Below are 13011 nucleotides of genomic sequence, written 5' to 3' on the forward strand. Positions count from 1 at the left end.
AGGCAGGGCACTGGCTGTGTATGAGTCAGGCCTCCTTCCTCTGTGGGGATTTTGTCCTCTGAGCACCCTGAGACTGCAGGAGTTTTCACTGTGTCTTACCAAAACTTCTGACTCAACCCCCAGCCCTCTTCACAGCCTCGGAACTCAGCAAATGTCCAGTGGGGTCGATTCGATTGAACACATCAGCCTCCTGTGATGCCCTGAAAGGCTGTGGGTTCTCTTTCTCTCTGTATCAGCAGTTGGCAAACTACTGCCCAAGGGCCAAATCGGCCTCCTCTTTGTTTTGATATAGCCTGTGAACTAACAGTGATGTTTACTTTTTAAATGGCTGAAAAAGTTTAAAAATTGTTTTGTGACTTGAAAATTAAATGAAATTCAATTTTCAGTGTCTGAAAATGCAGTTTGATTGGAATATAGCCATGCTCGGATCATGTACTGGCTGTGTGTGCTTTTGTGCCACAGTGCCAGGGTCGAGTAGTGGCAGCAGTGACCTTGTGGTCTGCAGAACCCAAAATATTTACTCTCTGGCTCTTTGTAGAAGATGTTTGCCTACCAACCCCTGATGTATGATAGTGGTTTTCAGAGTGTGGCCTGTAAATTCCAAGCTGGTTCCTGAGATCCTTACATTGAATTCATAAGGCCAAGACTGATAATAACTACTAAGGTCTTTCCTTTTCTACTTTGTTCATGTTTGAACTAAAAGTGCAAAAGCTGTTGTGGGTGTAAAACTGCTGGTGCCTTAATTAGAGTCAAGGCAGTGGCACCAGACTACTGGGAGGTATTTTAATTTTCAGTGTCACATGGTCCTAGTAAAAAGCTCCATGTTTACATAAGGATGCGCTTCCAAAACACAGTCATTAATTTTGTCTTTACTAACGCATCCATGTCTTTTAAATAGTCTTTGTGGCAGAGTAGGCCCGTTTTTCCACACGCTTAGTCTCTCGTAAGCTAGTTTCTCGGCTTGGAAGAGGGAGCAGGGGTGAGCGCACAGCTCTCTCATTCAGCCTTGCGCTCAGGCCGTTTGCAACGACAGCAGCAAAACAGTGCTACTCGCCACGGTATCTTGTTTCTGTTGTTTTGGAAAATTGTGATCTTTTTCACAAGTTTTGTTTAATATGTAATGCCTTAACCAAGTATTTCAAAATGTTTCTCTTTTAGTTCCAGACACATTTTATAAATAACAGTAGATCTAAACCACACACACGGGGTCTCGGTAATTTTCAGGAGTGTAAAATTACCCTTAAATCCAAAACTGACTGATCTGTACGAGGTGGTTTCTCTTCACATGTCAGAGGAAAATAATGGCAGTGACTTTTTGTTGTCATTTGGCCTAAGGTCCTTTTAGGGACATCCCAGAAGTCCAGTGGTATTCCTGGTGATTTGTTTGAGCATGCTGAAATGATCCATGCGCTTCGACTTGCCAGCCTCAGTGTTGATAGAGCATCCAACGACTTGCGTCAGTTTTTCCTATTTTTGGTGGTTGTTATTAGGGTATACTCTGTTTGAACTATTTCATTCTTTAAAAACAAATCTAGAAGCAGCTGAAGATTCTTTTGTTTTCATAGTTACTTTCCCTTCATTTTGTTCTTCCTTCCACATTATTTCAACCCCAAAATGTTAAGCCTGCCCTAACTGGAACTGATAGTATTTAGTTTGAAAATTTTAAAGATGCTGTCCCTTTGAACTTGAATGTCTTGCAGTGTATTTTTGGACAGACTCTTAATTATGGTAAAGGGAGTTAGGCAGTGATAGTTATGCAGTTCATTAGCCACAGCCTTAAGTAATAGAGAAAACAGACCTTGTCAGGATTATTGTGTATCCCTTTGAAAGGTTTATGCCCTCCCAGAAGATCATTGATGCTTCATAGGGAAAAAATTTTTTTGATGTTCATATGAATTCCACATTCATTGACAGTTTCCAAACATATATCATTTCTAAGCATTTCAGTACTTAATGGAAAAAATCCAAATAATACAAACAATAAACTGAAGGTCTCAGAAGGGAAAGGACTTGAAAGTAATCTCAGGTATAAGTTTATACGCATTAATGGAGTTGATCATGGTTACAAGAAGGAGGGTGTCCAGGAAAATTTGAAACACATTTGTAGACTTTATTTTTGAGTGTCTTACTCGGTTTATTGATAACTTATTTATTGTGGTAGTTGAGCCTTAGCATTTTTCAAATGTTTGGGCGATGGAATTGACCCTTAAAAGTAGAAGTACTCTAAAGCACTCTGATAGCAGCATCTGCACATGAAATGAGAGGAGGTGAAAAGGCCAGTCTTTTGCTGTTTTTAGAAAATATTTCATTCTTTTCATTCCCTTTTGTTAGATGCATTGTTCTGTTTGTCTATTTCCTTGCCCTTTTCACTGTTACTTGGATTCCATTTATTCTGATGGAGGTATTTAGAGGTATATAACATTTCCTTTGATGCCTGGGCATCATTGTATGCCAGGTTTTTATTATTGCAGAAGGCCTTTTGCTCACTAGATACACATATCTTTGAAAGCATGTATGTTAAAGGTAGCAGTTCATATTAGTCTTATGGATATTAATTTTTGTTTCAGCTGTTAAATACCAATCAGCTTCTCTCATTTAAAAAGATAAAACTTAAAAGAGAAAAATATAAATAACTGTGACATTACTTTAAATTAACTGGATTTACTCTGCCATAGTTACATCTTGGATAATCAGCAGCCTGTCTTAACACTGGTATAGACCTAGCCTTTAATTGGGATCCAAAGAAGAAAAGCAGCCAGCATGTAAAGTCACACTTAACACCTAGTAATAATGTTAAGTGTTTAAAAATAATGATTTTCTTTTTTCCATATGAAGGTTCTAAGGCCCAGCAGCTTCTGCAAGGACTGCAAGCAAGCGATGAAAGCCAGCAACTCCAGGCAGTTATTGAGATGTGTCAGTTATTGGTCATGGGAAATGAGGAGACACTGGGAGGGTTTCCTGTCAAGAGTGTAGTTCCAGCTTTGGTAAGAGAGTCTTCCCCTCATTTTATCCCAGTCATCCTCTGAATGCTGCCCATATTTTTTCTTTTTTACTAAAAAACATTATTGTCGTTAAGAATTTTAAAATAGGATAGAACTAAGAGATAGTAGAGTGTGGCTTAGTGCTTTTATTTCATGCTTTATAGAGATTGTGCGTGACTGTTAATGATGAATGAGTAAAATTTCTAAACCATTTCTTTTTTTTTATAAATTTATTTTTTATTTTTATTTTATTTTTGGCTGCGCTGGGTCTTCGTTGCTGTGCACAGGCTTTCTGTAGTTTTGGCGAGCGGGGGCTGCTCTTCGTTGCAGTGCACGGGCTTCTCCTTGCGGTGGCTTCTCCTGTTGCAGAGCACGGGCTCTAGGCGCGCAGGCTTCAGTAGTTGTGGCACGTGGGCTCAGTAGTTGTGGCACACGGGCTCAGTTGCTCCACAGCATGTGGGATCTTCCCGGACCAGGGCTCGAACCTGTGTCCCCTGCATTGGCAGGCGGGTTCTTAACCACAGTGCCACCAGGGAAACCCTAAACCATTTCTTGATGAATAGTTATGCTATCTTTGATACTTCAATGACTACGTGGTTTTAAATTTTAAGTTGTTAGCCCCATCAGGTGATACCTTGACGTACTATGCCAAAACTTATATGCTTTTTTCTTTTAAACTGGTGATTCACAGGACAGTAACAAGCAGCTCACTTGTGGGTTCTCTTTGTGGGCCATCAAGGTTTCATGCTTGATAGCAGTGTGCATGGCAGAGCAGTCAAGCCAGAACACTACATGGATCCTCCAGCTAAAAAAAAAGGTTTTATGTTGAGCAAAAACAAAAGAAACAAAACAGTACTCAACAATAGAAAAACAATTTTTTAAATCTTAATGATTTTTCAACACAGTTGTGAGTTGATATTTAGAGTTTATTAATATCTTAATCGCTTAAGCTTTTTAATGTGAAAACAACAGGAAGAGAAATTGCCATTGCTAAATGTAGGCCCTTGAGCATAATACATCTTTCAGATAGTGGCTTGGTAATTTTCTCAATGCTAGATTAAAGAAATAGGCTGTAATTTAAGAGTAAAATTAAGTCTGAATGAAATAGTAACAAAAGACTAACATAAGCATGAATATACATTCATAGTGTATTTTACTTTGGAAGCTAAATGTCATTCAAGTCTTTGTTTACACATCTAGTAAAGTTGACAAAAATGAAACTGTGATTGGAGTATCAGATTGTCTCATTTGATCACATTATCACATTACGGAGAGAACTGAGTGAAGACCAGTCAAATACAAGATGACATAGTCTTTATTCGGCCTGTTCTTATTTGTTGGATGGCTCTGCTCTGGCAGGAAGTGATAAAGGATAGAGCAGTCTCTTTACCTTCTGCCATGCAGACCTCCTGGTAACAAAAGCTAGCTCTCAAGTCTTACCAGTTCCACTCTACAGGTTCGCGTATTAATTTTTTAATGTTTCATGAAAGCAGTATTAGCCTTTGTACTCTGACATTTACCTATGTTTATATTCATGCTCAAATTATTGATTTCTTCAATAGCTGGCTTTTATGACCTGAATTAAACTTCCTTGTTTGTTTTTGTTCATTTAAAAATAAATAGTAACAAAGGACTAGGTTTACCATGTACTTATCTCTGTTAAACTGCAGTTTTTTTTTTTTTGCATTACGCGGGCCTCTCACCGCTGCGGCCTCCCCCGCTGCAGAGCACAGGCTCCGGACGCGCAGGCCCAGCGGCCATGGCCCACGGGCCCAGCCACTCCGCGGCACGCGGGATCCTCCCCGACCGGGGCACGAACCCGCGTCCCCCGCATCGGCAGGCGGACTCCCAACCACTGCGCCACCAGGGAAGCCCTAAACTGCAGTTTTTATTGGTTAAATAAAGAAGTTGTTAAATCTAGGCAGAAACATTAGCATAATCCAATTTTCTTAATTTGCTGGTGGTATTGATTAGATTTAAGTACTTGGCAGACCTGCACAAGTCAGCTCATGCTGTTAATAATGAATTGTCCAGATTTATCTTTCATCACAGTTGAATATTATAAATATATATCCATCAATCACCATACACCTGTGTGACCATAAACGGTCATTTTTGGTGAAGAATCTGTTTACAGCAGTTCTTCCCAAATGTGGTATTACAAGGTTCATGCCACCTTAAAGAATTGGAGAACTTACTACTTTTTCTGTTAGCATAACAACCACTTTAATTTAGAGTAGGTGTTTTATAAGTGACTGATTTGTAGGTGATTTGAGACAGAGTGTGCACGCTTGTGCATGTGTGTGTGTGTTTATGTTGTGTGTTTAACAAAAACAGTTATCAGGATCTCTGGTGTATAGATATATTTTACCAAGCATAATTCAGAGCTGAGAAGACATTCATATTAAATGAATATTGCATTAGGATATCTGATGTCTGACGTACATTTAATTGAAAGGTACTTTACAGCTTAAATTCAATGCATTTAAAATTTCCATTGAACTAGAAGACAATGAATGATTGTCTCTTTCCCCAGGTAGGAAATTTCTTTGGTTAGCTTTGGCTGCTTCAGGAAGATGGAGTGTATATCTGTAGTAGTTTTGCATCCCCTCCTTTGAAAAACATGGTTAAAATCTGCTTAAGGTGTTTCCCACAAGAAAAACTAAAATAAAATCAGATGTTTAGACTAACTCATGCATCTGTAAAATAATTAGATTACTTTGAGTTTTAATTAGCGCATAATTCATTTTTGATGTGATCAATATCGTGTTTAAATCCTATACTGCTGTGTACTTTACAGCTGAGTTAAATGGTGCTTCGCTCAACTTTTAGAGAAGCTAATTTACAAGAGTTTAAGCTATGATATTGAATCTGTACTGATAGTTGTTAATTTAACAAATGTCAGTGCATTGCTGGTCTGTTTACTTATGTATAGAACTTATTGACACCTGTTAAACCCTCAGTGACACGTTAATGAGCTTCTGAATGGGGGAATAGAGGCACCAGGAGGGTTGGTTGTAAGCAGCAGGCAGGCTTTGCATTTGACCTGGATCATTGATGATTATTCCAAGTCAGTGAGTGCTTCAGTGTATGTGTCATGCCCTCCTAAGCATAATCATTTCTTGTGTATGCATGCTAGGTTTTAACTTGATATTATTTTTGTATGGTAATATTCTTGGATCATATAGTTCTATTTCAGTTGAAGTAGAAGAAATACTTCTAGGACTTCTAATACTTTGTTATAATCTTTTTAAACAGATAACATTACTGCAGATGGAGCATAATTTTGATATTGTAAGTATGTACTGTGTTTTTAAAAACCACTCCAAATTTAAATTTTGAGTTTTTATTGAGTAAAAATGACTTCTTTTCTAGATGAACCATGCTTGTCGAGCCTTAACATACATGATGGAAGCACTTCCTCGATCATCTGCTGTTGTAGTAGATGCAATTCCTGTCTTTTTAGAAAAGGTAATCCTACTTTTGCCCAACTTGTTCGAAAGCAGGCATAGGGGAATCAAGTTGAGAACTCTTGACTGTTGAATTCTAAAGTAGTATATCAAATTGTGAGGCCACATTAAAAGACATTTTTTAGCATCCATTATCTAACTAAAGTATATTTTTTAACCAAGGTTCCAGAAAAATGTTTTACGTCTAGCAGAGCGGCAGTTTAAAGTTGACGCTAATAAAGCATTTGTAAAATCAACCCAGTATTATAATTTTTTAATAATAGCAATTACTGCCTTAGTATAAATCTTTCAGAGAACTTAAAGCACTTGATTAAAAATAATCTCATTATTTCTAGAAAACATCCCGGTGAGGTTGATAGCTATTTATACCCTCATTTTACAGCTGAGAAGGCTGAGACAAAGTGCCTTGCTCAGGGTCATAGCACAGTAAAATTTGCATTATCTGATAACTTTGGAATATGGTATAAAGTTTAAAACTTGATTTTTAAAATTTGTTGTCTAAACCAACCTGTTTATTTTAAATATGAAGATTTAAAGTTATATAATTGAATTTAGTTTATTCTCTATGTGAAACATATTTTTCAATATCTTTAAAGTAGTTGGAAGGAAAAGAAAAGTATTGCCAGTATGTTTGGCTTAAGCACATAAATCGCTGGTTTCCTATGGTGGGTTTCAGGTTAGAGGCAGTATAGATTGATGGAAATTAGAGAAGGTGTTGTTTATTCATGCAAAGATGAGCAACGAGTAAAAAACTTGAATGATAACCTTAAGTTTCCTTTGTATATGTTCCCAGCTGCAGGTTATTCAGTGTATTGACGTGGCAGAGCAGGCCTTGACGGCCTTGGAGATGTTATCACGGAGACACAGTAAAGCCATTCTACAGGCGGTGAGTGTTACTGAAGGACTATATTTCATTTAATGTTGGATTTTAGATCCACATTTGTATTAGTTCCTAGATTGCAGTCTCTGTAAGGTACACATGCTGTTTCCAAGTGATGTGCTAGACTTTTAGTAGGCTTTTTTTTTTAATTGCTGATAAAAGGGTATTTCTTGGCTTTAACAGTTTCCTGTATTTTAGGGTGGCTTGGCAGACTGCTTGCTGTATCTAGAGTTCTTCAGCATAAACGCCCAACGGAATGCACTAGCAATTGCGGCCAATTGCTGCCAGAGTATCACACCAGATGAATTTCATTTTGTGGCAGATTCCCTCCCATTGCTAACCCAAAGGCTAACCCACCAGGTAAAACATGAACCTATTTTATGTATCATAAAACGTTTGTATTACATTTTTTTAAATGCTGATTTCAACTAGGGCCTTAAATCTTCCAACTGGATATGTAACTTGGAAATGTTCTGATCTGTGTTTTTTCCTGTTACCTAGTCATGTACTCTATATTAGGTTATTTTATGAAATTTCAGTGGATTTACCCAAATGAACAGTACTTCTTCGTTTATGATATCTTCAACTATTTTGACTTCAGGGGCAAATTTATTATTTCAGCAAACACTGAGTGTTTCCTATGTAATATGATCAGAATTTCCTTTTAGAAAGATCACCGTTTCCTGAAAGGTATTGGGTTAGGCAGGCAAGACTAGGAGGGTATGGGTTAAGATCAGAAGAGAGATGAGACTATGTATGTGCCAGATAGAAATGAAATAAGAAATGCAGACTGCAGCTGTCTGGGGTTGGAGAAGAACAGGAGCAATTAGTAGATGGAATCAGTGGGCCTGGTGTTGCAGTATGAGAAGCAGAGCTTATAGAGCCCCCGGTGGAGGACAGTTCATGAGTTAAGCTTCGAGATTTTAGAGAAATTGAATATTCTTTTAATGTTTCAAAGTGTTGTTATTGCTAAAGAGCTTTTTAGAGATCTGACTTGTAAGTCACCTTTACAAAGTGTGCTTAAAATCTTCTTGGGGAAAATTGGGTACATAAAACATACAGGCATACCTCGGAGATACCGTGGGTTCAGTTCTGACCACTGCAGTAAAGCGAAATATCACAATAAAGCAAGTCACAAGAATTTTTTGGTTTCCCAGTGCGTATGAAAGTTATTTTTACACTGTAATGTAGTCGCCCCAATCCCCACGCAACAGACCGGTAGTGGTGGCCTGTGGCCTGTTAGGAACTGGGCCGCACAGCAGGAGGTGAGCAGCGGGTGAGTGAGCGAAGCGTCATCTGTATTTACAGCCGCTCCCCATGGCTCGCAGCACCACCTGAGCTCCGCCTCCTGTCAGATCAGCGGTGGCGTTAGATTCTCATAGGACCGTGAACTGTGCACGCGAGCGATCTAGATCACGCGCTCCTTATGAGAATTCAGGGCCTGTTGACCTGAGGTGGAGCTGAGTCGGTCCCATCACCCCCAGGTGGAACCATGTAGTTGCAGGAAAACAAGCTCAGGGCTCCCACTGCTTCTGCGTTATGGTGAGTTGTATAATGATTTCATTATATATTACAGTGTGATAATAATAGAAAGAAAGAAAGTGCACAGTAAGTGTAATGAGCTTGAATCATCCCGAAACACCGCCCCCCCCCCCCCCCACCCAAATCTGTGGGAAAATTGTCTTCCATGAAACTGGTCCCTGGTGCCAAAAAGGTTGGGGACCGCTGATGTAGTCTATTCACAATAGCATTGTGTCTAAGAAAAAAAGTACATACCTTAATTAAGAAATCCTTCATTGTTAAAAAATGCTAACCATTATTTGATCTGTCAGGGACTCGTAACCTTTTTGCTGGTGGAGGGGAAGAGGGTTTAAAATGTTGGGAGAGGGCTTCCCTGGTGGCACAGTGGCAGAGAGTCCGCCTGCCGATGCAGGGGACGCGGGTTCGTGCCCCGGTCCGGGAGGATCCCACATGCCGCGGAGCGGCTGGGCCCGTGAGCCATGGCCGCTGGGCCTGCGCGTCTGGAGCCTGTGCTCTGCAACGGGAGAGGCCACAACAGTGAGAGGCCCGCGTACCGCAAAAAAAAAAAATGTTGGGAGAATTACCACAATGTAATACAGAGACAGGAAGTGAGGGAGTGCTGTTGGACAAATAGTGCCAACAGACTTGCTGGGTGCAGGGCTTCCACACACCTTCAATTTGTCAAAAATGCAGTATCTGCGAAGTGCACTAAAGGGAAGCACAATAAAATGAGGTATACCTATATTAAATAAGGTGTTTACATAAGATAGGTGAAATAATATTGATTATTGAATCACTGGAGGATTTTGCTTCTAAGATGATCAAGACACAAGTAGTGCCAATCATTTTTTATTTATTTTAAAAAACTTAGCAGGCTGAGATAACCTTTACTTTATGGGGGCTAGAAATGTTCTCTAGTTAGGTGTGAGTTTACCTTATTTTGGAAGTATGGCCCAAGAATCAGAGAAGTTAAATAATGGGTCCTGTTGTTGTAGCATTCTTTCTAGACTTAAATCATGACAGCAAAGGTGTAGGACTTCTATAATACCAGAATTACTTTCATTTTTACACAGCTAAGCCTAGTTTTTACATCTGAAGCGCATTTATCAATTAGAAAAAAACGAAGTCTATCAAACTATACCATTAAATTGTTCTTTCTTTTCTTATGAGAGTTATTCCAAATGTTTTCTCATTAAGATCAGTCTAATAGTATTTAGATTGTTTTCATAATGATAGAGCAAATCTGTATCAGGTTTTTCTTATTATCAGTAAACCTCTGGCTCACACACATACTTAACTACTTACAACTTTTTAGTGAATGCATGTTTTAAGCACTTCTACTTGTAAGGCTTTTTAGAATGGTAGGATGTTTATTTTTTCTTTATTATAGTTTTTGTTTAGGTATTGAAATTATAGAAGTACAAAAGTTGTTCCCTTTCTTTGTATTTGCTTTTTATATGTTGGGTTCTTAATGGAGGAGAGAGGTTCTATCAGTATGATTCCCTTTGCTTTGAAATCATGACATTACTGATTGTTTGCTTATTAGGGCCACAGCATTTTCAAAGCTCATATCTAGTTAAGCAAGTCTTGAAGAATTTGGGGTTAGGAAGAGGATAAGGGAGTGACGTACGACAGTGAAAATGTTTTATATTAACAAACTTTATTTTCCTTTATTAAAAAGGACAAAAAGTCAGTAGAAAGCACTTGCCTTTGTTTTGCACGTCTAGTGGACAACTTTCAACATGAGGAGGTAAGCGTTTAGTCTTCGTTGGTATTTTCATGAAGTTGTTAAATTGCTGCCTCATGAAGTAACAGTTTTTTCTTTCTTGTGTTTGTGAAGAATTTACTCCAGCAGGTTGCCTCCAAAGATCTGCTAACAAATGTTCAACAACTATTGGTAGTAACTCCACCAATTCTAAGTTCTGGGATGTTTATAATGGTGGTTCGCATGTTTTCTTTGATGTGTTCCAACTGTCCCACTTTAGCTGTTCAACTTATGAAGCAAAGTAAGTGCTATTTTATTATTCCATTTTATACGGGAAAAACAGCTTGTGTTTGTGTGTGTGCGTGAGTTTAATCTCTGTTAATAAGTAAAGTCAACATAAGCAAGTAGAAATGGCTAATATCACAGGCCCTGGATAGTAAAGGAAGAAAAATGTTAATATGTAATAAATTTGTGTTGTGACAATATAGTAATGCTGCCTACATACAATTTTTAAAGTATATAATATATTAAAATTTTACCCTTGGTGTAGGGCTAAAGACCCAAAGTCATTGCTTTCTGTACAATATCAATTAAGTAATGATGCTTCATTAGGAGAATTCTGAGTTTTATGTTACCAGTAACTGCTTCCCTTTTGCTTATAGGTAGTCCTTTTTTCCCACATTAGATTTTCCAGCAGTTTATGATCCCAGAATGCTTTCTTCCCTCAAAGTGCTGGAACTTATTTACACAGATGAATGTCTCTGATCTTTGCTACTTTAATATTTCTAAGCCTTTCCCAAACTTACATGTGCAGGGTATCGAGTTTTATTGCACTGCCATTGCCATTGCCCATCACTCTCTTAAACCTTAGATTTCACAAGTTAATGTCAGATTGTTGTGATTATTGCTGGTAGAGCGTTGATCACTTTTTTATGAAGCACCTATCATTGTGGTTAATTTCATGTCCATACTTCTAATCTCTGAGGACGTTACCTTGGGAGTCAGTGATGACACTCACTGACAAAATAGTTTTTGTCCCACCGCTTCAAACGGTATATTAAGTGGTATAAGAGGACCTTTTTGGGGGCGGATGGGGGGGGACTCAGTTTTGTATTTCACATTACTTATGAATTTTAGCACATGGCACAGAATTTTGTAGAAAAATAGTGTTGCTGAGGTGCTTTATTGAAGAAATTCCTCTTACAGCATTGAGTCTTTCCTGAACTTAGTATCCCAGAGAATACTGTTTTGCTTATGCCATGAACAAAGTCCTCTCTGCCTAGATAAGCCTGGGAAAGGTTTAACTCTTTTTTTGCGTAGTCATAATGTACTTTGCTTATTAAAATCCCTAGGGCCCCCTTGAATTTTCCCATTTCTTGAAGTTTGCCTACAGGATTATCTCTTGTTACCGTGTGGTGTGGCACAGCATTTTCCTATATCCTGGTTTGGGAAATTCCTGTCTGACTTTTGTTTTAACGTTTTGGAATTTTTTTCTTTAGCATGATGAATGTTTTCACCCCTTCTGCATACTTTAGGAAGTTTGCCGCATAATCATTCTACTTCAGTAACGCGAACCTCTCTGGTTCTTTCCATTTTGTTGTCATCCTCTGGTCTCTTTAAAAAAGAAGAAATGAATAATGTACCGTTGCCATCTATTCATATTTCTTAAGGAAGTTGGCAAAATGACTTTTTCAAGGACTGTTTAAAAATTTTAATCACTGTTTGTGAAGTTTCAGTGAGTCAGAGATTTATCCACACCTCTCTGCCCAAATTAATGGTGAATACTTTCCTTGACAACAGAACTTACTGATTACTGGCAGAACATTTCAATGAAATGTTTATGTATATTTTGCGTATGTGTAGTATTTTATAGATACCAATAGAGACACAGCCCTGTCTTTAGGGCGTAGCTGTTAGAATGACCAAAACCTTTGGAGCCTGGGGGCTTCCTCCACTCACTGTCAGTGTCAGTACACTAAACTAGTTCTCATGGAAATTCTTCCATAAACTGATGTCTTCTGGGGATGGAAGCTTGTGGTAGAGGATATTTTAATGATCTTTAAATTTAGTTGGCATGCTTACTGTCATTTAAGGTAAAGGTTTTCCTGATCACAATATGGTAATTTCAGATGCTTTTAACTGCTGTGTTTTGTTCTGTTGGTCACATGTTTTCAGCGTATTTGAATTGAAGACAAATATACAAATATACTTGAGTCGAGGATAAAATATGTTTAGTACACTTTTTTGCAAAACTCCTCAAGGAAAGTAATACAAGATCCCTGAAGTCTCTGCAGTGGATTTGTGATTAGGTGTCTTGCTGGAAGGTTAGGACTCAAACTTTAAGTCCTCAGAAAGAAATTGTTTAAATCTTCATAATTTTTTTAAGGTTTTAATGACAACTCATTTGGATTTTTCACTTTAATTTCTGTGGTATATAGCTGTACAAGAAAATAT

The 13011-nt window shown here is 38.2% G+C and overlaps 1 protein-coding gene across 31 annotated transcripts in view; it reads left to right on the top strand.

Annotated features, from left to right (window-relative positions):
- The window catches only part of TRIP12 (thyroid hormone receptor interactor 12), a 151993-nt gene that overhangs the window by 94934 nt on the left and 44048 nt on the right, over window positions 1-13011 (top strand). For all 31 annotated transcript variants that reach the window (XR_004350763.1, XM_032637846.1, XM_032637848.1 and 28 more), the window contains 7 exons: window positions 2836-2984; window positions 6240-6275; window positions 6357-6452; window positions 7245-7337; window positions 7530-7691; window positions 10534-10602; window positions 10693-10858. Coding sequence is in view for 30 of the 31 variants with exons in the window: in XM_032637846.1 (XP_032493737.1) it covers window positions 2836-2984; window positions 6240-6275; window positions 6357-6452; window positions 7245-7337; window positions 7530-7691; window positions 10534-10602; window positions 10693-10858 (771 nt within the window). In the remaining variant the exon portion in view is untranslated. The remainder of the gene's footprint in view (window positions 1-2835; window positions 2985-6239; window positions 6276-6356; window positions 6453-7244; window positions 7338-7529; window positions 7692-10533; window positions 10603-10692; window positions 10859-13011) is intronic.

This window comes from Phocoena sinus, chromosome 7 (assembly GCF_008692025.1).
Source record: "Phocoena sinus isolate mPhoSin1 chromosome 7, mPhoSin1.pri, whole genome shotgun sequence".
Taxonomy (NCBI): domain Eukaryota; kingdom Metazoa; phylum Chordata; class Mammalia; order Artiodactyla; family Phocoenidae; genus Phocoena; species Phocoena sinus.